At 38.4% G+C, this 27,592-nt stretch overlaps 1 protein-coding gene across 4 annotated transcripts in view; it reads right to left on the bottom strand.

Moving 5' to 3' along the window:
- The window catches only part of CAMKMT (calmodulin-lysine N-methyltransferase), a 405,234-nt gene that overhangs the window by 23,331 nt on the left and 354,311 nt on the right, over positions 1-27,592 (bottom strand). For 2 of the 4 annotated variants that reach the window (XM_070477618.1, XM_070477637.1), the window contains exons 7-8: positions 23,872-23,938; positions 2,206-2,280 (exon numbers count right to left, since the gene is read on the bottom strand). In XM_070477618.1, coding sequence (XP_070333719.1) covers positions 2,206-2,280; positions 23,872-23,938 — 142 coding nt within the window. The remainder of the gene's footprint in view (positions 1-2,205; positions 2,281-23,871; positions 23,939-27,592) is intronic. The other 2 variants (XM_070477626.1, XM_070477642.1) reach the window with 2 other exon arrangements.

Below are 27,592 nucleotides of genomic sequence, written 5' to 3'. Positions count from 1 at the left end.
TCAGCATCACAGTGAGAGCAGCTTAATGTTTCACATTTACAAATGGGAAATTATAAACTGCCTGACATTCCAGCACTGACAGCACCAGGAGGGAAAAAAAACAATTCATGCATAGAAAAAAACCATTTATAAAAGGAAACTTGGTGTATTTGGTTCATCTGAATACATAAATTCTCAATAGTTACTCGCTGTGCATATATGTATATGGTATATATGTGTATGTATGTATGTATTACATCATATTATGATATAATGTATTTGGAATGAAAGCCTTAACTGAATATGCATTATGTATGTTGGCTGTACAGGATCTTGTTGTCGGCTAGGGGAAAAAAGACTATTTTTCAAACATGTTGTGTGGCTATTTTTAACCTGAGAACATTAATCAGAAAAGAGCTTGAATCTTACTTCCTCTGCTTGTCTCTCTGGTACAAATAGGATGACATGGTGTGAGTGTCATAATACAAGGTATGACAAAGCCAGGCTGTTTTGATATTTGTGCAAAGGACACATTTAACTTGAAATCTCTTGGCCAGACCTGACTTTCCCCACATAATCAGGGCCCATCAGTGGGCGACCCTCGTCTAAATCTCCAAGAAGATCCTGCCCTCCTTCCCTCTCTCCGCTGCTCTCTGATCTGACTTTCATACTTAATCTGATCTAATCCTGCAAGCATTATCTTCATCTGTGCAATGAAACCTGGAGGATCCTTTCTCATATTTGGTGAGGAAAGGCATTTACTAAATTACTTGCTCAAATCATATGGTGAGGTTTTAGCTCCTTATTTTTGATTAGATGAGGGCTGTAATATTGAGACACAATATCAATGATTAGTCAGAAATCTGGTTCTCCCTTTTTCTGGAAAAAGGCTTTCTGAAATTGGGTACAGAGAGACTAAAATGGCCATGAAAAACTCAACTAAAAATGGAAGAAAATATTTAATTTTCACTGAGAAGTGTTTTTCTGGAGAAAAAGACTGTTTTCTGGAGAAAACAGAAAATAAATCTAATCTCAGGGGCTTAGGCAGAAAGTTTACCCACTAAAAATCTTATTAAATATTAATAATTTTAATAAAGACTTCCTGGAGATTACATTCCATTCATTCAATTCGCACATAAGGAAAATCTTCTCTAGGTTATGGGTCTTGTGTTTGGGTTTATCAATAGAAGAGAACTCCTTTAGAATCTTGTGTCTTCAAATTCATAGTGTCATTTTAAAAATCATTCAGTTCAATTCAGTCGCTCAGTCATGTCCGACTCTTTGCGACCCCATGAATCGCAGCACACCAGGCTTCCCTGTCCATCACCAACTCCCGGAATTTACTCAAACTCATGTCCATTGAGTCATTAGAAAACTACAAATAAGATCTTACTCTTAACAGGAAAAATTGTGAATTGTCATGTTTCTCATATGCTGAAATAATTATTCAACACATGAAGAAAATACATAAGATTAGTTGAAATCATTATTAAGGTTTGATACATATTTATCCTGTAACTTAGGGATGAGACTTTCATTAACAATAAGTAGATTGGGCTAAAAGGGAAGACAAAATATCAATGTAAATTATTTTTAAAAGGCAAGCATCTAACAGAGATTTTACTATTATCATTTGCATAACAATAAAATGGAATTTTATAATTCTTGTTTTAAGTATAATTAAATATCATAATTGAAGACAATGGAAATACTAGATAGCAAATATACATTTCAAGAAAAGCTATTTCCCTAAAGATATTCCACAGATATGTTTATATGCTGGAGTGTATATGTGTGCACACACACATACATCTATATATTCCCTTATATCAATAGTCAGATCTCTCCTAAGAAGTAAGCTAATTGAGCTGTTTGTGTTGATAAACTCCTTTTTCTCCAGACTATTCCTCCCCGAGCCATAATTATTTGCAATTTGCCTAAGTCGTCCATTTACTGATACGTCAAGCATGAAACAGAGGCAATTCCAGAAAATGGAAATGCTTCTCAAAATCAATCTTTGGGAAATAATGTGGTAGAAGTTACTGTGTGATAGAAGACTACCTTGTAACTGTCACATGGAGATGAATATTAATTTGCGGAGGTTAAGGCGGCTTTGTGCCTCATTTGTTGACTCTGCTTCACCGTCAGCAGAGCTGCACAGCCCAATTACTCCAGCAAAGCTATTTTTTTTTTCTAACAGGAGTTTTATGATTTTTATGTACTTACCAGTCAGCACACATAACAATGTCAAAATGTCCTTCCAGTTGAGAGACATCTGTCTCATTATCCCATCGTAAAACGCTTGAGAAGAAAAAGATTTTAAAAATTATACTTAGGGTTTTTTTTTAAACTTTTGATTTTGAGCTATTAACATTATTTTTGAGGCACTTGAAATTATTTAAAAGGTATATACAAATTATTTCAAAAGCATAATAATAAGAAAAAAAAACTAGGGATGTAACTGTCTGTTCCATATTTTATTTAGTCTTCAAATCTAGGAGAGGAAGAATTCTCCATTCAAATACAATAGTTAGGTTTTTGCTAGTTTTTATAGGCTTGTGTAGACATACTAGGGAAAAATATCTTATCTTGACCAGCATCATTAGAATGAGTCCAGACTCTTAACATCAATGAAAGTACATAATGAAAGCAAAGTGCTCCCCATCTACTGGAATACAAACTTAGACCAAATAAATGATCTACATGGTTAAAAATCTTCCTTGCTAGGCAGAGAACATAGATTCGATCCCTGGTCCGGGAAGATCCCACAAGCTGTGGGGCAACTAAGCCCTTGCCCCACAGCTACTGAAGCTCACGAGCCTAGAGCCTGTGGTTTACATCAGGAGAAGCCTCTGAAATGAGAAGCCTGTGAATGGCAACTAAGGTAGCCCTACTTGCTGCAACCAGAGAAAGCCCACACAAAAATGAAGACCCAGCACAGCCAAAATAAGTAAGTAAATATAAAATATAAGATAAATGATGTGAAACTTAGTGCTTGGCATATCAGCTGCATTTCTTATTGATGACTACTTTGGAAAGATGGAAGAAAAGAATACCAACTTTCCTTTGGGAGTTCTCAAGTTTTCAGGCATATTTTAAAATTCACCTTTCTGGACTTTTAGTCTCTTCTTGTAGAGACTAAATAATAATAACGTAATAACACGTAATAACAATAATTAATAACATGTATTTGAAAATTCTAGTTATTCTTATGATGCCAACCAGAGATGCTGTTACTCTCAATTAATAACTGTGATGATTAGCATTTTATCACATTAGAGTATTTAATGACTCCTCTTCCCACCTCATCAACTGTGATTTGCAGTATTACTTTTCAAAGTGAAATTCTGCTCCTATTATCTATTTTGATTATTATTTAAAACTAAACTGAGTGAGCATAGCCTACTCTGTCAAGTTATATTTGCTTATCTTGGTGGGTTCTTTATTTCTGCTAGATCTTCTCTTGTTTGGATATAGAAATAAGTCTTATTTTAGTAAGTCCTAAAGTTCTTTTCAAATATTAATACATTAATATACATCTATGCTGGTAACTTTTTTAAGGTAGAAAGATTAGCCACATCACCATGAAAATACCTGTACAGACTGAACACCAGTTATTCATTCACTTATTTGGCTCATCCTTAGTGGGTACCTACTATGTGGCAGGCCCTGCTATGTGCCACAAGCCATGCTTCACAGAGGCAGCCTTGGCTACATAAACCTGTATGTCAGATGCTGTGCCCTGTGAGTTATGTAAACATGCAGACTCAGAGCTCCATGGAGGGTTTTCCAGAAGAAGCAGATAACCTCTTTGTTCACAGGTCCTAGGACACATGGACGAGCTTTATAAATTCACGGTAGCATTGTACTTGCCCAGGCCTATTGGAGAGCTGAGAAATGGAGGAAACCAGGAAACCCTTGAGATATTAATGCTGTTTCATTGCTAGATTGATTCCTCAATCACACACTTGGGGAGGATGGGAAACAACCAACACCACCTTTTCTAAAAACGCTGAGGCTTCCAAGTGCAGCCGGGACTCAGGCTCAGTGGGAGTGAGCCCTCATCAGAAACCTGAGCGTCTCTGAGAGTTTCCATATGAACAAGACAATTTAAAATATAAAAGTAACACCTCCATTACATAAATTTTGGGAAAAAAAAGAAAAGTATTAAAAGTACTCATCATCTTACCATTCATAAACCATCATTTAGAAGATCCTTCTAACATATGTGTAATGACTAACGCACCAGAACAGAAACTGCAGGAAATGCTGTGGTGAGATTGGATATTGGATTTCTGAGGGCTTTAGACCCTCAGTTTGATAAAGACCAACCAGACAGACGGGGATGTAAACAGCAGTGGGTTGTGGGTTGGTACAGAAGAGGTAACGAGCCGTGATTCTAAAAGAAATGGGAATGCTCAGCTTGGCCACATGGACCAGAACACATTCCCTAAAGGCATTTCCCCCCACTTTTCATGAAGTGTATGGCTATGCTGTCCCCATAACTGTAAGCAAGGAACAGAGGGGGGCAGGAGGATGGACAGAGTCCAGTTTCGGCATGACAGACGTGGTGGTCGTGGTAGTGGTTGGTGCTGGTTTAGTCGCTAAGTTGTGTCCAACTCTTACAACCCCATGGACTGTAGCCTTCCAGGCTCCTCTGTCCCTGGGATTTCCCAGGTAAGACTACTGGAGTGGACTGCCATTTCCTTTTCCAGGGATCTTCCTGACTCAGGGATCGAACCCATGCCCCCTGCATTGCAGGTGGATTCTTTACCAACTGAGCCACCAGGGGAGCCCATGACAGACATACCCGTTTAAACATTGGTTCCTTCCTTTACCAGCTATGTGACTTGGGCAATTATTTCACTTCCCTGAGTTTGTTGTCTTATCTGTAAAATGGAGATAACAATGGCCACCTTCTTGAACAACGTAAGGGCACCATTCACACAGTATTCTGAGTTCTACTGGTCACGCAGAATACAATGATACTGGTGCCTCCGGGAGTGGCGGAGATGAATAGACAAATGAGATTTTAAAAAAGCAAAGACATTCTGAATACAAGTCCACTGATCATAGGCTTAGATGGCACAGTAGTGTTTCTAAACATTTCCTTCCATTTCTGAACTTACCTCCTTGCAGCTCAGTAATGTATAGTTTGCAAACTGATACCAGTCTTGGCCTCCTCATTAAGTAGCCCGGCTCTCAGTCCTGGTCTTTACCGATAACTGTAACACTGAACTACTCTCCAACAGCCCCACTTCTCACAGTTCACCTCTTCTAGTAAGGACTCTGATTCAAACTATTCTTCAATCTTCTGTTCAGTTCAGTTTTTCAGTCCTGTCTGACTCTTTGCAACCCCGTGACACACTAGGCCTCCATGTCCATCACCAGCTCCCGGAGTCCACCCAAACTCATGTCCATTGAGTCGGTGATGCCATCCAACCGTCTTATACTCTGTTGTCCCCTTCTCCTCCTGCCCTCAATCTTTCCCAACATCAGGGTCTTTTCAAATGAGTCAGCTCTCCGCATCAGGTGGCCAAAATATTGGAGTTTCAGCTTCAACATCAGTCTCTCCAATGAACACCCAGGACTGATCTCCTTTAGAATGAACTGGTTGGATCTCTTTGCAGTCCAAGGGATTCTCAAGAGTCTTCTCCAACATCACAGTTCAAAAGCATCGATTCTTTGGTGCTCAGCTTTCTTTATAGTCCAACTCTCACATCCATACACGACTACTGGAAAAATCATAGCCTTGACTAGACAGACCTTTGTTGACAAAGTAATGTTTCTGCTTTTTAATATGCTATCTAGGTTGGTCATAACTTTCCTTCCAAGGAATAAGCGTCTTTATATTTCATGACTGCAATCACCACCCGCAATGATTTTGGAGCCCCCCAAAATAGTCAGCCACTGTTTCCACTGTTTTGCCATCTATTTGCCATGAAGTGATGGGACTGGATGCCATGATCTTAGTTTTCTGAATGTTGAGCTTTAAGCCAACTTTTTCACTCTCCTCTTTCACTTTCATCAAGAGGCTCTTTAGTTCTTCTTCACTTTCTGCCATAAGGGGGGTGTCATCTGCATATCTGAGGTTATTGATATTTCTCTCAGCAATCTTGATTCCAGTTTGTGCTTCATCCAGCCCAGTGTTTCTCATGATGTACTCTGCATAGAAGTTAAATAAGCAGAGTGACAATATATAGCCTTGACGTACTCCTTTTCCTATTTGGAACCAGTCTATTGTTCCATGTCCAGTTCTAACTGTTGCTTCCTGACCTGCATACGGATTTCTCAAGAGGCAGGTCAGGTGGTCTGGTATGCCCATCTCTTTCAGAATTTCCCACAGTTTATTGTGATCCACACAGTCTTCAATCTTACTGGTCTACTATCTGCTGGTCTTCTTACTCTGTCACTGGTCCTTTTCCTTCATGTTTATCTTCCCTACTTACCCAGCCAGGCCCTATAGCTAACCATCTTAACTACTCCCTGGTGCACACCCTTTGCTATCTCATCCCTTTCTTGCATTCTCATATTTGTTAAATCCAGCTCTCCACCTGCTCCAAGACGGCATCTGTGCAGCTGAATGTGGTTGGAGAAACACACAAGCATCCTGACTGGTTTTGCTTTAAATTCATGACCATGGTGACTTCCCTGGTGGTCCAGTAGTTAAGACTCTGCCTTCCAATGCAGGGTGTACAGGTTCAATCCCTGGTTGGGAAGCTAAGGTCCCACATGCCTTGTGGCCAAAAAGCCAAAAAACATAAAAGATACACATCAAAAAAAAAAAAAAATTGTGACCATGAACCACAAGCAGATTCTTTATGTTTGGCAGTTGTTTTTTCATTTTCCTTCTCCATTTACTCTCCCAGTCTCCTACCTCATTATTTTGTAGCAACTTCACTCTTTTCAAAATTCTAACACTTCCTTCTTTATCCTTACTTTCAGCTCATGCCCTTGCTTCCTACTTTACTGTCAAAATTGCAGCAATCAGATGAGAACTTCCACAAACTCCCACCATCACACCTACATTCCTAGCAGCATCTGCACCTGCATACTCTTGTTTCCTATGTATTATCATGAATGAATTAGCCATACTCTTATTTAAAGCCAGTACTTCCTCTTAAAGATGAGGGCCATTCCCCTTTCATTTATTCTACAGCATGCTGCTGCTAAGTCGCCTCAGTCATGTCCGACTCTGTATGACCCTATAGACGGCAGCCCACCAGGCTCCCCCGTCCCTGGAATTCTCCAAGCAAGAACACTGGAGTGGGTTGCCATTTCCTTCTCCAATGCATGAAAGTGAAAAGTGAAAGTGAAGTCGCTCAGTCATGTCCAACTCTTTGCAACCCCATGGACTGCAGCCTACCAGGCTCCTCCGTCCATGGGATTTTCCAGGCAAGAGTACTGGAGTGGGGTGCCATTGCCTTCTCCGATTCTACAGCATAGTTCTAACAATTCTTCCTTCTCTCTCATATGTTATCAGAGTTCTCCCCTCTCTACTGGATTACTTCCATCAGTATTCAAACATTCAAGCAGCTATTTCCCCCATCTTATAATATCCTCTCTTCACTCTACCCTCCCTTCTGGTTATTGCTCCAATTCCCTCTTACATCTCTGTAGCAAAACTGCATGAAAAAGTTGTTTAAACTCTATTTTCAATTTCTCTCCTCCCAGTCAGGCTTTTGTCCCCACTGTTTCACCAAAAATGCTCTTGTAAAAGTAACCAAAGAGCTCCACATTGTTAAATTCAGCTCAGTTTTTATTCTTCATCTTATTTAACCTACCAGTCTGTACCATTCCCATTAGCTCCAGACTCATATATCCAACTTCCTATTTTAATATTGCCACTTGGGTGTCTAATAGACATCTCAAACTCAGTATCTCCAATAGAGAATTCCTCATCATCTTTCCCCAAATTCACAGCATTCACTGCCTTTCTCATCGTGTTAATTCTCAAGCCAAAAACCTTGACTGTATCTTTGACTTTGACTTTTTTTACACCCTATGTTGACTATGCCAGGAAATGCTGTTAGTTCCACTTTTGAAATATGTCAGAATCCAAGTTTTCTCTATTTCCACTGCTCCCATCCTGGTCTAAACTACCACCTTCTCTAATATGAATTACTGTATAGTCTCCTAATTGGTTTTCCTGCTATAATCCTACATTTCCTGCTCAAGGGAGCAGCCAGAGAGATCTTTTTAAAATGGATATGAAATCATGAGCCTTGTCTGTTTACTACCTTATAATAGCTCCTCTCTTCACACAGAGTAAAAGCCACAGTCTTTACATTGAACCATAAGACCCTGTGCAATCCAGGTACCATTCTGATCTCAGCTCCCATTATTCTCCCCCTTATCCCCTTTGCTCTAGCAACACCAATCTCTTTATGATTTCTTGAATACACTAGGGATATATTTCTCCCTTAAGGCCTTTAAGTTGGCTGCCTCCTCAGTGCGATGCCTTTCCTCCAGTTCTAACAATTCTTTCAAAATAATGTAACTGTGTCCCAGAACCAAACAGAATCCTTTATAGAAATATAAAAACATTCGGATACTAATAAAGTAAAATTCAAAATACTTGGTATACAATCAGATTACCAGACATGCAGAAAAGTCAAATAATAAAGCCCATAATGAGGAGGAACACTGAGTAATTAAACTTGACAGAATTCACAAAGGTATTAAACTAAGTATCACAATGATATTTACTGTATTAAAAAGGTAAAAAAAAAAGGTAAGTAGAGACACAAAGGATACTTTGAAAGTACTTCTGAGGAAGACTACAATGTCTGAGAAGAAAATACGTTAGATGGAATTCAAAGCAAATTATACATTGCAGGAGAAAAAAATTAGTGAACTTGAAGACAAAGCAATGGATACTATCCAAAATGGAAATACAAAGAGAAAAAAAAAAAAAAAAAAGAAAGAAAACAAAAGAATATCAGCAAGTGAGCTGTGAAGTAAATTTGTGTCCTAATATATGTGTTATTGGAGTCCCCAAAGGACAAAAGAGGGGGAGACAGAAAAAAATATTTGAAGAAACAATGGCTAAAATATTTTCAAATTTAATAAAAACTATTAACCCACAGATCAAGAAATTCCAACAAACTCCAAGCACAAGAAACATAAAACTATAAGGCATATAGTAAATCCAATCAAATTGTCTGAAAACAGTGATAAACAGAAAATCTGAAAAGCACCCAGAGGAAAAGACACATTATTCAAAAAAAGATATGGATGATAGTATGTTTCTTTTGAGGAATATGCAAATCAGGAGACAATGGAGTGACATCTTTAAAGTACTAAAAGGGAAAAAGGATGCCAACCTTTTGTATGACCAACCTATTACATGGCTAGATACAATACTTTTTTTTTAAGGTGAAACAGATGTTTTCAGACATACAAAAGGTGCAAGAATTAATCACCAGCAAAAAAGTGTACTACAAAAAGTAGTGTACTACAGAAAGTGTAAAGAAAGTCTTTTAGGTGGAAGAAAAATCAATACCAGATTAAAATATGGATCTACAGAAAGGAAGGATGAGAACTATAAATTATAACTATGTGAGTAAATATATAAGATTCTTTTCTTATTATTTAACCATCTTAAAAATACAGTTGACTGGTTAAACCAATAAGTATTGTGGGGCTTATAACATATGAATAAATAAAATAGAGAATAATAATAGTATAAGACTGGGAAGGGAGTAATAAAAGTAAACTTTTATAAAGTTTTTATAGGATAAATGAAGTGGTATGTCATTTAAGGATAGATTGTGGTAAGGTAAAGGTATATACTATAAAACCTAAAGCAACCACCAAAATAACTATATCATATATACATCATGATCAAGTCAGGCTGATCAAGGGAGGGAATGAAAGAAATTTGGTTTCATATTTTAAAATTAATCAATATAATTCATCATATATACAAACTAGAAAAATGTGATAATTTCAATAATTGCAGAAAATCCACTGACAAAGTTGAATATCTATTTCTGATGAAAATTCTCAGCAACCAAAGAAAAGAAGGGAACTTTCTTAACCTGAAGATTATCCATGAGAAATCTGTAGCTAGCATTGTATCACATTTGAGCTTCCCCAGGGGCTTAGCACTAAAAAATCTGCCTACAATGTAGGAGATGCAGATTCAGTCCCTGGGTTGGGAAGATTCCCTGGAGAAAAAAATGGCAACCCACTCCAGTATCCTTGCCTTGGAAATCCCACAGACAGAGGAGCCTGGTGGGCTACAGTCCGTGGGGTCACAAGAGAGTCATCCATGACTAAGCCACCCATCAGCCAACACCATACTTAACGGTGAAAGACTCGATGCTTTCTACCTAACATCAGCAACATGAAAATGATGTTTTCTCTTACTATTCAATATTGCACTAGAGATTCTAGCCAGTGCAATAAGGAAAGGCAAAAAAGGCATCAAGAGTGGAAAGGAAGAAGTAAAATAGTCTTTATTAGGGGCAATATAATCATCTATGTAGACTATCTAATGAGATAGACATAAAAATAAGTAGAACTAATAAGTGAGTTTAACACAATTATGGGATACAAGATCAACATACAAAATTTAACTGTATTTATACAAACAACAGATAATTGGAAATTTGAATTTCTAATTCCATACCATTTACAATAATATTTAAAAAAATACCATTTATAATAGCATAAAATATGAAATAGTATTTCAGTGGACAAAGTGGGTATTTTCAACAAAGAGTGCTTTAATAATTAGATATCCATAATTAAAAACCTTAAATCCATATCTCACATCATATGGATGTGAAATGGGTCAACTTAGATCAGAAGCCTAAATGGTAAACCTAAAATTATAAACCTTGTAGATGAAAATACCAGAGAAAATCTTTGTAACCTTACCTTAAGAAAAGATTTCTTAGGTATGATACAAGATGCATGATCCATAAAAGAAAACATTGGTAAATCAGACTTTATCAAAATTAAAAATTTCTGCACTTTGAAAGATGCCAGGAGGAGAATGGAAAGACAAGCTACAGGCTGGGAGAAAATAGCATATATTTTTGCAAATCATGTATTTGATAAAGAGCTTATATCCAGAACATATAAAGAACTCTGGGTGTGTTAACAATAAGAAAACAAGCAACCCAACTTTTAAAAAAAATATGTAAAGCATTTGAATAGATACTTCACCAAATAAGATATATAAGTGGCAAATAAACACATGAAAAGGTACCCAACATCATTAGTCATTAGGGAAATTCAAGTTAAAACCCTAATGAGATTATCACTATATACGTATTAGAAGGGCTATAATTTAAAAGATTGACTACACTGAGAGGTGATGAAAATGTGAAAAAATGGAACTCTGACACCATTGAGGGGAATATAAAATACAACCACTTTGGAAAACAGTTTGGCAGCTTCCTTTAAAAGTTAAATCTGTGCCTATCTAAGATTTAGCTATTCCAGTTCTAGGTATTTATCCTAGAGAAGTGAAAGGATATACCCATACAAAACACATACCCATCTAACCATATGTGTACACAAGGGTTCATAACAGGTTTACTTGTAACAGCCCCAGACTGGCAACAACTCAAAGTTCATCAGTGGGTGAAAGGGTAAAAAAAATTGAGGTAGAGCCATACGGTGGGAGACTACTCAGAAATAAAGTTGAAAGGACTATTGATATACGCAACAACACAGGTGATCTCAAAATAATTTTGCTGACTGAAAGGTCACTGAGGGGAAAACCACATACTGAATGATTTCATTTATTTAAAACTTCAGAAAATATAAACTAATATATAATAAAAGAAAGCAAATCAGTGGTTTCCTGGAGAGGGAGGGAACGTCAAGGTTCAGAAAGGAGGGGGTGATAAGACATGATCAGTATTTCAATTATGGTGATGGTTTTAGGGGTGTATACAAATTTCAAAACTTATAAAATTATACATACAGTTTATTGGATTTCAATTTTATCACAATGAAACAGTTAAAAATTTAAAAAGATATGCTTTCTGAAAGACAGCAGGGTATATACACATACATATAACTAGGTCCCTTGCCTATATGAGCTTACAATCTAAGGTATAACAATCATAGGTAAAGACATGTAAAGATGGTTTTATCAAACACCCAAATCATGTCAATGTGTTACTTGTAATTGACACTAAAGTAAAACATATGTGTCTCCATTTTATTTCATCATAATATCAAAATTTTGTTTGAAATGAATTACAAAGCAAAGTATCATTTTATAGATAGAAACAGAAAATCAATAATCATTACAGGACACATGCTTTAACAATCATAATATTTATAAGCATGTCAAACCTGTTGAGTTTAACGGTATAGTACAATAGAAAGAATACTGGGCTTCATAGCTCAGAAGCTCTGAGTTCAAATACTAGCTCCCTCACAAGCCAGTCAGGCTGAGAGATGCTTGGAATATCACTGCCCTCAAATATAAAAAAAGAGACACTAATAGTGGCATTCCATGATGATAATGAATTGGATGAGATAGAGTAATACAAGTGTATTATGGGTGCTCAATAAATATTAGCTTCCCTTCCCTTACTCTTGCACTAACTTATGTCTTTTCATTCTGACTTTGAGGTTGGAGTTTCAACCTGAAATGCAGAGCCAAGTCAATTTCTAACAGGACTCTCACCCAGTGATCTAAAATTCACACTGAAAAAAATTTCTCAGTAGATGACCTTGCTGAGAGCCTGAGATCAGCTGATCCCATCTTTTCCCTCTTCTTCATCTTTTCTCTCTCCTCTTGTCACAAAGGAAGTAGGGTCACTCATCCTTTCAAAGAGAATCCACTCCCAACTTGTGTGCAGGATAAAATCACTCCTTTCTCTTTTCCTCTAAGTGCAGAGATTTGCAAACTTGGGTGTATATCAGAATCCTCAGAAAGTCTGTTAAAATACAGATCGCTGGGTTTCAATCCCAGAGTTTCTGATTCAGTATTTCTGGGGTGAAACAAACTGAGATGCTTGAGAATCTGCATTTCAAACAAATTTCCAAGTGATGCTGAGGCTGCTGGTCTGGGGGCTTTATTTTGAGAAGTTCTAACTCTAGGTCCTTGTTCCATCCAATGCCGGGCCCCATCACATTCATTTCTTCTTCCTCAGCTGTTGTGGCATGCCTGCCAACATGCCCACCTCTCCCAGCAACTCTGCTTCCCTCTAGTCCCCATCCTATTTCTCTTTCCCTTTGCCATCAACATTTTGCAGGAATAGCCTATTCTCATTACTTCACCTGCCCTGGCAATAGGACTTTTCTCACAACAGTCACTGGAACTGCTCTGCAATTTGCTTGACCTCCAGCAATCTTCAGCAGCTGACACTGCTGATCACCCTCTCCTTGAAATTCTCTCCGGGACTTGCTTCCCACCTTGCATGGTCCCAGCCTGAACCAGCCTTCCTGTCTCCAGTCCTTTCTCAGTATCCCTTTCAGGCCCCCCAGTACTCCACTCCTGAAACAGTCATTTCCCAAGGTTGTGTCCTTGGCCATCTTCTCTTCTGATTCTCCAGCTTCCATAGTTCTGCTCTTATCTCTTGATTTTGATCTCCAAATCCTCTAGCACATTTTCCTGAGATTTGAACCTTTATTCTTCACCATGTGCTACTTACAGTCACAAAGCAAATACATATTTATGTTCTACAACCACCTCCAATGTAGCATGTTCCAGACTGCTGTCTGTGACTACTCTTCCGGTTTATTTCCCACTCCCAGTAGCTTCTCTAGAATGGGCTCCCTATTTGTTCACCATTTTCCATTCTCATTCAGGCCTGGACTACCTCTTTCCCTTTCTCTGGAATCACCAAGAAGCCTTTGAAAGAGAAACAAACAGAAAACTCTTTTTATTGTAAAATAAAACACTGAGAGAGAAACCCATGAAATAAATACATGCCTTAACTAATTATTATGTGGCAAGTACCCCTGTAACCACCAGTCAAATCAACAAGTAGAACCTTGCTCCACACCTCACAAGTCCATTTAGAGGCTATGTCCCATTCACCTCCCCCTCTGCCCCAATGCAATGACTTCTGAAATGTTCCGTTGGCTCTTCCCATTCATCACAGCAGGTAACTACCTTTGCCTGGACATATCTTTCCTACTTCTATGCCTTTGACTGTTTCCTCCCTGCTTTTCATACCTAGAATGCCCTCTTCAGCTGTTTTTCTTCACTTGCATTTCATTTGCTAAACCAAAGCCCAACCACCACCTCCTTTATAAAAAGCTTTCTCAGATGCCCTCACCTTGAGTTGGCAGATTGTGTCTTAATACAGAGTGACTGACCCAATGAGAGAGCAGGCTTTGTCTTATATCTTGATGACTGGAAAGTGTTTACCTCTCATCTGCATATCTTGAGCTTCCTAAGGCAGAAACCTCACTTTACTCATCTTTGTAACCCCTGATGAGCCCATCACAGTGCCTTATGTGTAGCAGATGCTAAATTACATTTGATTCCATTGAAATTAATAACACAAGTTGTACTAGTCATAATCATAGAATCAGAGACATTTGAAATGGAAAACATAATTAGTAAAATTATCAATGTGTCTTTCATTCTGAAATCTCAAAACAGTTTACCAGACCTCCTTAACCAGTGTAGAACACATAGCTCACCAACATAGGGGGTTCCTGACTGCACGCTCAGCTGCTTCAGTCTTTGCGACCCTAGGGACTGTGTGTGGCCCACCAGGCTCCTCTGTCCATGGGATTTCCCAGGCAAGAATACTGGAGGAGGTTGCCATTTCCTCTTTCAGGGGATTTTTCTGACCCAGGGATGGGACCCTAGTCTTTTGCATCTCCTGCATTGGCAGGCAAGTTCTTTAACATTAGCGCCACCTGGGAAGCCCAATAGGGGGTTCAAACGTTAGGCAAATCTTCTGGACCCTGAAGTAAGTTTTTTATCCATTTAATTGCAAACAAAAACACAGAACAAGAGGATGGGATCAGCTTTAAAGTCAGTCTAGAAACATAGGAGTGATAACCTGGAGCAGCAGGTCTCAAACTTTAGTATCAGAATCATCTGTAGAGCTTACAGTGATTTAAGAAAAACAATCTGATTACCTCTATACATGCTGAAAAGGCATCAGCTAAAGCTCCATATGTATTTATGAAAAAATCTTAAAAACAGGAAGAGAAAATTCCTTACGAAGATAAAAATATCATTTCTTTCTCAACTCACAGGCTAATGCACACTTAATGGTGAAACACTAGAGGATTCCCAACAAAGTTAGACTCAAACATATTATTTAATATCATTCTGGGATATTTTTGAATCTAATAGAAGTATGCAAGAGAAGGAAAAAAGATACAAGAATCAGAAAGAAGGAACAAGTCTCATCATTTGCAAATGATGTGATTGTTTATTTGGAAAATTCAAGAGACTAGGTTGACAAGGTATTAGAAGTAATAACTCATTGAATGGACTAAACATTTGCTAGACAAAACCCTATAGCTTTCTTTATATACACACATACAAATAAGATAATAGTTAGAAAATATAATGAAAGAAAAGACCTCATTTATAAAAGAAACAGAAAAAGGTAGTTTCTAAAAATAAACTTAGAAATGAAACATTTTAAATGCTAGTGAAACACCTAAAAAAGCTTAAAAAGAAAACTACTTGATCTTGAATAGAAGATTCAGAGTCATAAGACAGCATCTTAGTAAATTAATTTATATATATATATTTTCAGTCAAAATGAAAATACCACCATAATACAAATAGCAACATGATTTTAGTAATTTACAGTTTGATAAGGCTGTATGAATAGACAAAGTCCACTTCTGAAAATTTGCTCTGTAGATATTTGTTGTTGCTCAGTCAAAGAGTTGTGTCCAACTCTTTGCGACCCCATGGACTGCAGCACGTCAGGCTTCCCTGTCCTTCACCATTTCCTGGAGTTTGCTCAAACTCATGTCCATCGAGTCAGTAATGCCATTTAATCATCTCATCCTCCACCGTCCCCTTCTCCTCCCACCTTCAATCTTTCCCAGCATTAGGGTCTTTTCTAATGAGTTGGCTCTTTGCATCAGGTGGCCAAATTACTGGAGCGTCAGCTTCAGCATCAGTTCTTCCAATGAATATCCAGGGTTGATTTCCTTTAGGATTAACTGTCCTTGTATTCCAAAGGACTCTCAAGAGTCTTCTCCAACACCACAGTTCAAAAACATCAATCTTTGGTGCTCAGCCTTCTTTATAGTCCAACTTTCACATCCATACATGACGACTGGAAAAACTATAGCTTTAACTATATGGATCTTTGTCAGCAAAGTAATGTATCTGCTTTTTAATATGCCATCTAGGTTTGTCATAACTTTTCTTCCAAGGAGCAAACATCTTTTAACTTCAAAGCTGCAGTCACTGTCCACAGTAATTTTGGAACCCAAGGAAATAAAAGTCTGTCACTGTTTCCATTGTTTCCTCATTTATTTGCTATGATGTGATGGGACCAATGCCATGATCTTAGTTTTTTGAATGTTGAGTTTTAAGCCAGCTTTTTCACTCTCCTCTTTCACTTTCATCAAGAGGCCCTTCAGTTCCCCTTCTCTTTCTGCCATTAGGGTGTTTCATTTTAGAGTGTTTCATTTTCATTTCATGAGTAACTAAAAAAAAAAAAAACCATGATGGAGCAAAATATCCTAATACTGATTGCCTCATTTTAAACCAATTGAGCACACAGAAAAATGAGGTGCAGGGAGCTTTGCCTTAATAGCAGAGATATGAAAAGAGTGCTTTCTGAAGCTGTGGAGTGTGACACTGCTGTACACATACACACACATAGCCTTTTCCTGCTTTTCCAAGAATAAGTCAACAAATCTGAGATTTGTAACCCTGACCCAAATATCATCTGCATATCTGAAGTTATTGATATTTCTCCCAGCAATCTTGATTCCAGCTTGTGCGTCATCCAGCCCAGCATTTCTCATGATGTACTCTGCATTGAAGTTAAATAAGCAGGGTGACAATATACAGTCTTCACATATTCCCTTCCCAATTTGGAACCAGTATATTGTTCTATGTCTGGTTCTAACTGTTGTTTCTTGACCTGGATACAGGTTTCTCAAGAGGCAGGTCAGGTGTTCTCATATTTCCATCTCTTGAAGAATTTTCCACAGTTTGTTGTGATACACATAGTCAAAGGATTTGGCATAGTCAATAAAATAGAAGTAGATGTTTTTCTGGAACTTCCTTGCTTTTTCAATGATCCAACAGATGTTGGCAATTTGATTTCTGGTTCCTCTGCCTTTGCTAAATCCAGCTTGAACATCTGGAAGTTCACAGTTCACGTACTGTTGAAGCCTGGCTTGGAGAATTTTGAGCATTACTTTGCTAGTGTCGTGAGATGAGTACAATTGTGCGGTAGTTTGAGCATTCTTTGACATTGCCTTTCTCTGGGATTGAAATGAAAACTGACCTTTTCCAGTCCTGTGGCCACTGCTGAGTTTTCCAAATTTGCTGGCATATTGAGTGCAGCACTTTCACAGCATCATCTTTCAGGATTTGAAATAGCTCAACTGGAATTCCATCACCTCCACTAGCTTTGTTTGTAGTGATGCTTCGTAAGGCCCACTTGACTTAGCATTCAAGGATGTCTGGCTCTAGGTGAGTGATCACACCATCGTGATTATCTGGGTCATTAAGATCTTTTGTACAGTTCTTTTTTGTATTCTTGCCACCTCTTCTTAATATCTTCTGCTTCTGTTAGAACCATACCATCTCTGTCCTTTATTGTGCCCATCTTTGCATGAAATGTAAATATATACTTATTTGCAAATGTAGCTTAAATACAGATACATTTCACTGCAACATTGTTTATAACAGCAAAATACAGAAAATAAATCATATCTATTATTAAAGCAAAAATAAACTATTTTATAGAAATGGATTCTGATCTGACCATTCTCAAAAAAATTTTAAAGATTCCCCCTTGTCCATTTTACCATGAGGAACTCCTTTGAACACTAAGACATTTTAATTTGATATGTAAGTTCTATAAAATAAATGTCTATGAAGGAGTGATTTTTCTCTTAAAACTAGAAGACATTTTCTCAGAAGATGCAGTAGTCTTATAGAACATCTGGCTATCAACACAGAACTTGGCCGATTTTTGGAAGTGAGATTTTGACCTTAGTAAAAAGTTGGGATTGGCATGTCTAAACAGTGAACACAAGTTGTTCTAGAAGAAAAGGCCTTAATTTTTAATTTGCTGCAGTTTAAGAAGATTCCTAAAAACACCATGTCCCTCAAATTTAAAATCTGGTTCATTTAAATACAAAAAGGAGAAAAAGTGAAAGTCACTGAGTTGTGTCTGATTCTTTGTGACCCCATGGACTATACAGTTCATGGAATTCTCCAGGCCAGAATTCTGGAGTGGGTAGTCTTTCCCTTCTCCAGAGGATCTTCCCAACCCAGGGATTGAACCCAGGTCTCCTGAATTGCAGGCGGATTCTTTACCAGCTGAGCCACAAGAGAATCCCAAGAATCCTGAAGTGGGTAGCCTTTCCCTTCTCCAGGGGATCTTCCCAACCCAGGAATCAAACCAGGGTCTCCTGCACTGCAGGCAGATTTTTTACCAACTGTGCTACTGGGGAAGCCCACAAAAATCTCACATACACACACAAAAAAACCCCACAAAAAGGAGAACTCTACCAAAATATCAAAACTAGGTAACATGCACTCTGTGGGAGCTTATTTGTTCAGTACAAAAGGGATATGAACCCTTATATAATGTGTTAAGCAAATAAAATGTGTTAGTAATAGAAAGTACACTTAGTATTTTATTTTCCCATATCCAAGATAGCAACAGATGGAAACAGGACTGTGCCACCTCTATAATTCTCAGCAGTTCTTGCAATTCTGTTGCCGTAATTCTAGCAAAACTCACTAACAGGTATGTTTTATCAGAAAATTTCTTAAAGAGTGCCTTCAGCTTCCTTATCTCAGTTACCTTCTTCTAACCGTCCTCTTCAGCCTGACAAAGGACAGATAAACACCTACTCACAATGTCAGTTTGTCTACAGATGCTGCGTGTGCATGCCTGAGAAGAAGCCTATCCTGAAATGAAAGTCAGCTATCTGATATATAAATGATGTCTCAATCTCTAGAGCTTGACTTTCTTCTACTAAAAATTGCTTGGTTCTATAATCTTTACAGATTCCTGTCTTATCCTGTTTTTCATTTATCATGTCATTTATTTTATCTTTCAAAGTGTGCTCCAAATACAAACTTCAAAACCTTTCATGTAATAGGGATAAAGTGTACTAATTGCTTCAGGGAATATAAAAACATATTAAGCAGAGTCCTTGCCTTTAAGTTCTTCCCAGAATATGAACTCCAAGAAGGCATGGACTTTCTCAGTTTCATTCATCACTACATCTCTAGCGACTGAAAACAGTAGTTGACAGACAAAAGATGATCAAAGTAATTACCCAAAAAATGAATGAACCAATGTACATGAAAATAAACAACACATTTTGAATAATGAGAGAATATGCCATGTTTGGCCACCTGATGTGAAGAGCTGACTCATTTGAAAAGACCCTCATGTTGGGAAAGATTGAAGGCAGGAGGAGAAGGGGACGACAAAGGATGAGATGGTTGGATGGCATCACTGACTCAATGGACATGAGTTTGAGTAAACTCCGGGAGTGGGTGATGGACAGGGAGGCCTGGCATGCTGCAGTCCATGGGGTCGCAAAGAGTCAGACACGACTGAGCGACTGAACTGAACTGAACTGATGCCATGTTTTCTGGGGACAATTCTAAGGCCAATAGAAGTTAAAAGAAGGCAAAGGTTAGGGATCTTCCCGACCCAGGGATAGAACTCGGGTCTCCTGCACTGCAGGCAGATTCTTTACCAACTGAGCCACCAGGGAAGCCCAGAAGAAAGGATTTAGATGGATAAGGAAAAGGGGAACAAGACTGGCAAAGACTAGCGATGGGGAAAACCAAATGTGCTAGAGGAGAGTGAGGAGGCTTGGGTGACCCGAGGAGAGGATGTATGTCGGGGAACAGTGAAAGCTACATTGAATGAAGAGAGTGAGGAAAGTGACAGAAGAATGCAGAAGGCCTGGAAAAGGCAGCAGTTTCATCGCACTTGGTTGGAATTTATATTCTTAAACCATTTTTCACATCCCCAATTTAATCTCTAAAGCAAAATGAACCTCAGAAGATATAGGTCTTAAAAAGTAGCAGGGCAATGGAGCCAATGGCCAATCCTGGGAGCCCACATAAAGGTAAAATTTGGGTTATAAAAGTCTTAAATGTTATTATGAATTCCACAGTTTACTAAAATTAATGGTTTATCAAAGAATAATGGAAAAAGTCACAGGTCTAAATTCACTACCAATTTTCACACAAAGATAAACTCTCTTCTTAAGTAGAAAGTTACTTTTAATATCACAGCAGGGTATATTTAATCAATTTTTAAAAATATTGTAACTGTTAATTATTATTAACTGGGGAATGACGCCATTCACTAATTCTGGAACACCTAGAAATATGCAGACATCAGAAGTTCTGAATGGTTCTTTATTAGGCAGTCACAGTTTTAAAGACAGCTTCAGATAAACCTAACAATTGAGAAGCTGTAAATATCCTTGCTCTTTCACCAAACTCTAGCTATATTTAGTGGCATTACTTTCTTTGCTCAAGAGTTATTCGCTATAACTTTGTATTTATGTTCTCACAGGCAGAATACTTTGGGCATATTAGTTAAATTGATAGATGGCTGCATGGATGGACCAGTGAATGAACCATCAAATGACTATATTCGGATTTTTGAGAGGCAATGGCTATATCCTTCACAAATGTGCATCCTAGATCTTTTAGCCAGACCTAAAGCTTCCAAGCTTTTGCAAACACACCTTTCCAATTGAGTGATCATACTTGTGAGCAACAATCACACTCAGATTAAAATGGAACAGAAGGAATAAGAGTTTGGAAGGCAAAAGCATTATTCTAGGCAAGGCTGCTGGTGGCTTTGAGAGCAGGAGTAGATTTACTGTCAAGCTAATGATGCCTAAACATTGAGAAGCCCCTCCCTCACACAGGCCCCTCCCAGGCCCATAAGGAGCCCTAGTGATGGGTTCACATGGTCGTTGCTTCTATACAGTTTGCCAAAATCAGGTTTAATAGAATTCATCCTCCCAAAGAGGACCCTCAATGTAAGTTTTGGGCCCCACCCCACCTTGGTCTGCCCTGTAGGAAGAGGCTGGTCACAGGAGGAATGCTGGTTCCTGAGACAATTGGCAGGGCAGGGGGAACAGGAGCTTGGGATGCCTGTCAAATTTCTGGGTCGCTTTATCGTTCTTTTTTTAAAACACCAGTTCCTAGGTTCACGGTTCTCATATCACGATTTTCCTTTCTGCTTTTACATCTTCCTTGCAAATGAAGTCACAGGAGACATTCAGCTGTTACAAACTTCATGTCAAGCTTTGAAGTGCTTTTTAATAGCAGAAATATTTGGCTCACGTGTGGGCTTTATAGCTATGGTAAATACCTCTTAGCTATCTGTCGCTACTGTTATTCAACACCTCCAATTTGGAGAAGAAATTCTGCATATGCATTGAGGCACTAAAAAAGAATATTGAACTATATCTTAGCTCTTTTGTGAATGATTTCCTTTTATTTCATCTCACATGGAGCTAATGCTTTCATCATATTGTACTGGTTATGGGTGGGAAAACAGTAGATACACAGGGATTCTGATTATTGCATCATTGGTTGGCAGTTTCCTCTTAGCTTCTTGAAGGTTAAGTGGTCAAGTAGCTCCTTAATACAAGATCAAGGCATTTCAAAGACTGACTCATTCACTTGCTTTCTGGCAAAGTGCTTTCGTAGACTTTGGACAAAATGCTTACAGTGGTTTAAAGAGAAGAAACTGACCACAATGAATATGAAATAAAGACAGAAAAAAAAAATCTCCTCTTCTTGGATGTCCCGGTATGACTAGTGACATATAGACTAGATGTCCAGGTACATCTCAGAATGATATATTAGAAATAGTATTTTTGAGAACACCAAATAGAAACAAAGGCATTTTGCATATAACCTGTGTTGAACAATAACATTTTGCTTCTTTATGTAACTTCATTATTTTATGAAGGGATATAGAAAATCCTACTGCACTCCATAAGTTAAACACTTGACATTTTTATTCCACCAAAATGCAACATTTTTGAATTCTAGATATGTTTATTAATTAGTGATTATTAACACCCAGTAAACAACATTATGTCTTGTAAAAACACAATCTCTCTTCACAGCATGATGCTGAAATCTATTATTCCCTGATTCCATATGCTGAAATACACTCAAATGGTCACAAATGACCTTAAGCATTAAATAAATGTAAATGAGGACAACACAGAAAATGTGCTTTTGATTGATAACTAAAAGACCAGGTTGAAAATCACGTCCAAAAATGAAGTCCTCCACTGAAGGGTATGGCAGTCTGCACTGTGAAATAAAAGCTGTCCTAAGAATGAAGAGCACCCAAGTAATAGAGCACTGTTTTTCTGAACCTACTGGAAACAGAAATGGCTGTTCATTTATTTGAGAAACACAGAGCATAGTGCCCCCATGCCATCAGCCTCCTGTGAACATTCTAATACCACATTAAAAAAACAAACGCAGACACGTTACACTCACCAGCTAACAGGAGAAAAAAAAAAGTTACTGCTACTCCATATCCTCATCCCATGTGCTCTACACTTCAGTTTTTAAGCATCGTTGCTGTTTGCCCGGGCTTCCTAATGGCTCAGTGGTAAAGAATCTACCTGCCAGACAGGAGACATGAGTTCAATCCCTGGGTTGGGAAGATTCCCCTGGAGGAGGAAATGGCAACCCTAGTATTAGCACTCTAGTATCACCTGAGAAATCCCACGGAGAGAGGAGTCTGGTGGGCTCCAGTCCACGGTATTGCAAACGAGGCAGACACAACTTAGCAATTAAATAGCAGCAGCAGCTGTTCACCCACCTTTTCTTTTTCCCCCAGGCTGAGCAGAGTGGGGGGTGGGAAAGCATCCTCAGACAGAGAAAACTCAAAATGTCAAAGAATGACGAATTAACAGTAATTAAAGAATTACTTCAAACTTAGACTGTTCTCCCAATAATGTCTGTGGTTAAACACGTAAAAGAAAAATGCACAGATACAGATATTTCTTGTGAAAACTACTAAATGGATATTCATTACTTGAGGGCAAAATTAAAATGTAGCATCATAGTAGTGTTGCTTTGGTTGAGGGTAAGCATTTCTCCTAGTTTCGATAAGAGGGCAAAACTTCTGTTTAGGGAATGAATACCTAGACCAGTTTGAAGTCATAAAATAGAACAGGGTTTCTCAGTCTTGGTACTATTGACATTTTGAGCCAGAGATTTCTTTGTTGGGGGTGGTGGTGGGATGTCTTGAGCACTGTAGGATGCTTAGCAGCATCTCTGGCCTCCTTCCACTAGATTCTAGTAGCAACTATCTTATCCCAGTTATAGCAGTAAAAAAGTCCCCAGGGGAAAACTGCCTCCCCCAGTCCCCCCATCCCCCAGGTTGAGCATCAGTGAAACAGATCCATTCACAAGGAGGTCCCAGGCTGGGCTTCTCCCAACCTCACAGTGTACTCTCTCAATCCTTAAATCACTCCCAACCCAGTGTTTAACATAGCTATCTTTCACTTTTCTCATCTATTATTTGTAGATAATGAAAATGCCTGCCTGCTTCATTACAGATTGTGAGCATTAAATAAGATACTTTTAAAGTGCTTAAGACAGCACCTGACCCACAGCAAGTGCTTAATAAATGTTATTATTAGTTTTAATAATCACCCATAGTACTGAGAAAAGCAGTTTTAACTAGAGTGTTTCAAGGCAAAAAGGTATCTTACCAGCTTGATAGGTTCCCAGTCTTAAACACACCAGCCTTCTGATTCCTTGCGATGATGTCTCTCACATCTACAGGACACAGTTAAGAAAGCTTCTGCAGTGACTGTCAACCAACTCCCCCCAGTCATACATGGGATCAGCTGGGTGAAAACAGCTTTGTAGTGTGTGAGGCAAGAGGAGACAGGTCTAGCACTGACTCTGCAACCCAGGGCTGACTTTCCTGCCACAGGCAAGCTCTTTTAACTCCCTGGACTGTAGCTTTATCACCCGTGAGATAGACATTCAAGGAGCTCATGACAAGACAAGGCCCAGCGTGATAGGTACCGGCCAAGGGAGACGACTGTACCACAGGGGCCAGGCCCCGATTGCTTTAAAGAGCTAGAAGCCCCACGGGAAGCCTCTTCCGGTCAGTGAGGACAGCAATGGCAGTTTTCTCAGACTCTCCAAGTTGAAGTATTCCCAACCTCTTAAAGAAATGCCAGTAGTGAAAGACTTGGGAGGGGGAAAGTGAAATGAGAAAGATGGAGAAGAGCTTGGAGAATCTTTGAGAGAAAACTCATTACCGGGACTTCTCTGGAAGTCCAGTGGTTAAGACTTTACCTTCCAGTGCAGGGGGTGTGGGTTCAATCCCTGGTTGGAAAGCTAAGATACTACATGCCTTGTGGCCAAAACAACCCAAAAACATAAAACAGAAGCAATATTGTAACAAACTCAATAAAGACTAAAAATGGCCCACATAAAAATTTTAAAAAATTTAAATTTAAATATTTAAATTTAAAAAATATATATAATTACTGAAGAAGAAAGACAATTCAGTGAAAGGCCCTTTGAAGAATTATCTTTACAGACTTACAGTTTGGCCATTGGCCATCTGCTGGCATGTAAGAACTTGTGCAAAAAGAGCCATATTTATTGAAGCCATGTTTTGAGGAGCTGGTCCATTACATCACACAGTGCCAACTTCATGAGAGCCCATAGGAGAAGTCATGTCAGGTTTCAACACTGGGAAAAACTGGCCTTCAGATCAACCAGTTTTGCTTCAACTTCTGGACACTAAAAATCTCATAACTGTTCCTCTTTCTCTTTTTGCTCTGGTCCCTGTGCACCTCAGAGCCAAACGGATGATCTACGCTGAACCACCACAGTGCTCCTCCCGCGGCTTTTCTGTACTGGTCCTCTTCCTGCCTTCAGGATGTTTGCTTGGCTTCTACTGGCCAGCTGCCCTTGCTTTCTCGCTTATTTTGTATGGTATAGTCTATGAGTCCCTGAGTTGTTTTTCAGTCCCTAAGTCATTTCTGACTCTCTGTGACCCCATGGACTGTAGCACGCCAGGCTCCTCTGTCTTCCACTGTCTCCTGGAGTTTGCTCAAATTCATGTCCATTGAGTCTGTGATGCCCCTGTAAGAAGCCTCAGAATCCCTATTTCGGAATAAGGCGAGGTTTAAATAAACAAGAAATAAAATAATTCCAGTGAAGGCTGCAAGCTGAACTGAACTGGGCTCATGGGGAGAGCACCAAGCAGACAACTGACGCTCCCCTGTCGCTCAGAAAAACAGATTTCCTCAACGCCGGAAGCAAGCCTGGCCAAGATCTCCCTGCAAGAGCAGAGCCACGGGACATTTTAACCTAAATCTCTGCTTGAAACACCAGGCACACCCATTTCTTCTCTGAGTGAATAAGCAGGTACTGTGATAGCGGGAGTGGGTAGGAAAAATCAATTAGGTCTCCTAATGAAGGGCTTTGTTGAGGTTTACAAAAGTGCTATAAAGCAGACTTTTTTTTTCCCCTGGGTGAACTTTCCTGTATGCAAATTAAATACCATTAAATTACATTCATTAAAAAAATAAAAGAGACTAATTTGCCTACTTGTTTTGATTAACTAAAATGATACATCGGCCTACGGTTTTGTCTATTTTGGGAAGAAAGTATTTCAGGAAAGTCTTCTAAATGAAATGTCTTGTAGAAAAGGACAGCTGACATCTTCATTCTGAGAACTAAATTAGTCAAGAGCCTACTGACAACTGGCTTTGATTAAGCTCCCCCACATGATGGCCACACCCTTCTTGGCGTTTCCATGACATCCAAACCACACGCTGTAATGTGCCCGCACACCTGTAGCGTCGTATGAGTACATGACCAATCTATCAAGCAAAACATATTATTTTGTTAGTGGAGGTATACTTTTTTATGAAATAGTCACAGGGAAGTTAAATTATATAACTCGGAAAACCTATTAATAATTTTTAGTAAACATCTTAAGACTATATACTTTTATACAATTTATAAGCCCGTGATTCCAGGTGGTCAGGCTGAAGCAAGCTCATGTATTTATATTCTAGAAGCAATTTTTAATGAAAAAATTCACAGCAGTATTTAGGCTGCTTTATTTTTAGAACTGAGAGGGAAATATATTTTGTGGGTTAGGAGGTGTTTTTTATATTAAAACAAGTACTAAGAGGGAAAAAAATGGCAATCATGTACTAAAATATTGCTTTAAGAGATATATCCTGATATTCTGCACCCCACCTTTTAGTTTAGGTCAGGTTTTCAGGTGGTTCCTCTGGTTGGCGCTGTGTCCAATCATAGATGCTATCATTCTTCTGTGTCATTTTAGGGTAATAAAGGAAATTCAATCAAATTGAGTCAATCTGTCCAGGACAGTGTTCAACAGCATGGACCAAATCCTATTCTCTGAATGCACCTACATTCTGGAAGACTTCAGTGGGAGGTGCTGGGTGCAAAGAAAGTCTTAATGTGATTTCTGATTAAATAGATACAGAGCAATCGGCTTCAATCTCCTCATTCATCTGGGCAAGTGGACTTCTCGAGATACAGGATATACACTTGTGGCTAAAACAAACCAGATTCTAGAACTAGATTTTCTCTTCAAACAAAGCATAGTTCAAGAATGGGGCTCCATCTTAATTTTGCTGTATTTTATTTTTATCCTTAAATGTGTGTGTGTGTGTGTGTGTGTATATATTTGTATAATAATAGTTATTTGAACAAATTATATATATATATATGTTATATACTAATTAGTTAAGCTAATTATATATAAATCTTGTTTAAAATATTAGCCTCCTCCTACAATTAGTGATTATTATGTTTATCAGTAGCTGATACACATTTTGAGAATTGGCATTGTATAAGTATTTTTATAATAATAACACTGTGCTTTGTGAAGCATTATTTTCTTGGTTTCTGCTACCTTTAGTTTCATTGCATGTCAAAGGTGAGGGTAGGAAGCTATGAAATTATAAGATAATTCCTGTTCATTTTGATCTCTGGAGGGTTTTGAAAATGCTTGATATGGCAATATTTGCTAATTTAAAGGCTGTGAAATATTCTTGAAGGTGCTTATTACTCATGAATTGAGAGTACCATCTAGAGGTGCTTTGAACTCTGTTAGCAATGTCAACTGTTACGTTTATAGATGAGAAGTCTTCTCTTCCAGTGCAAGATGATACAAAATCTTTCTAGTTTATGGTGAAACAGAACAGTTTAATGAACTTGACAGGGAAGCTATGAAGTCAAATGATCCTGACTTCCAGTGCTCATTCTGACACTTAGTAACTATGTAAATTTGGGTAAAATAACTTCTCTGAGCTCCATCTCAGGAATAGGAATAATGTACCTATTTTATAGGCTCATTGGAGTACCACATAGTAGGTGCCTAACATATAGCAGGTGCCTAAATCATGTCAATTCATTATCTTTTTC

The sequence above is a fragment of the Odocoileus virginianus genome, chromosome 2, assembly GCF_023699985.2.
Source record: "Odocoileus virginianus isolate 20LAN1187 ecotype Illinois chromosome 2, Ovbor_1.2, whole genome shotgun sequence".
Classification (NCBI taxonomy): domain Eukaryota; kingdom Metazoa; phylum Chordata; class Mammalia; order Artiodactyla; family Cervidae; genus Odocoileus; species Odocoileus virginianus.
Note: the sequence above shows the minus strand (reverse complement) of the source record. Positions and strands in the feature narration are given on the sequence as shown.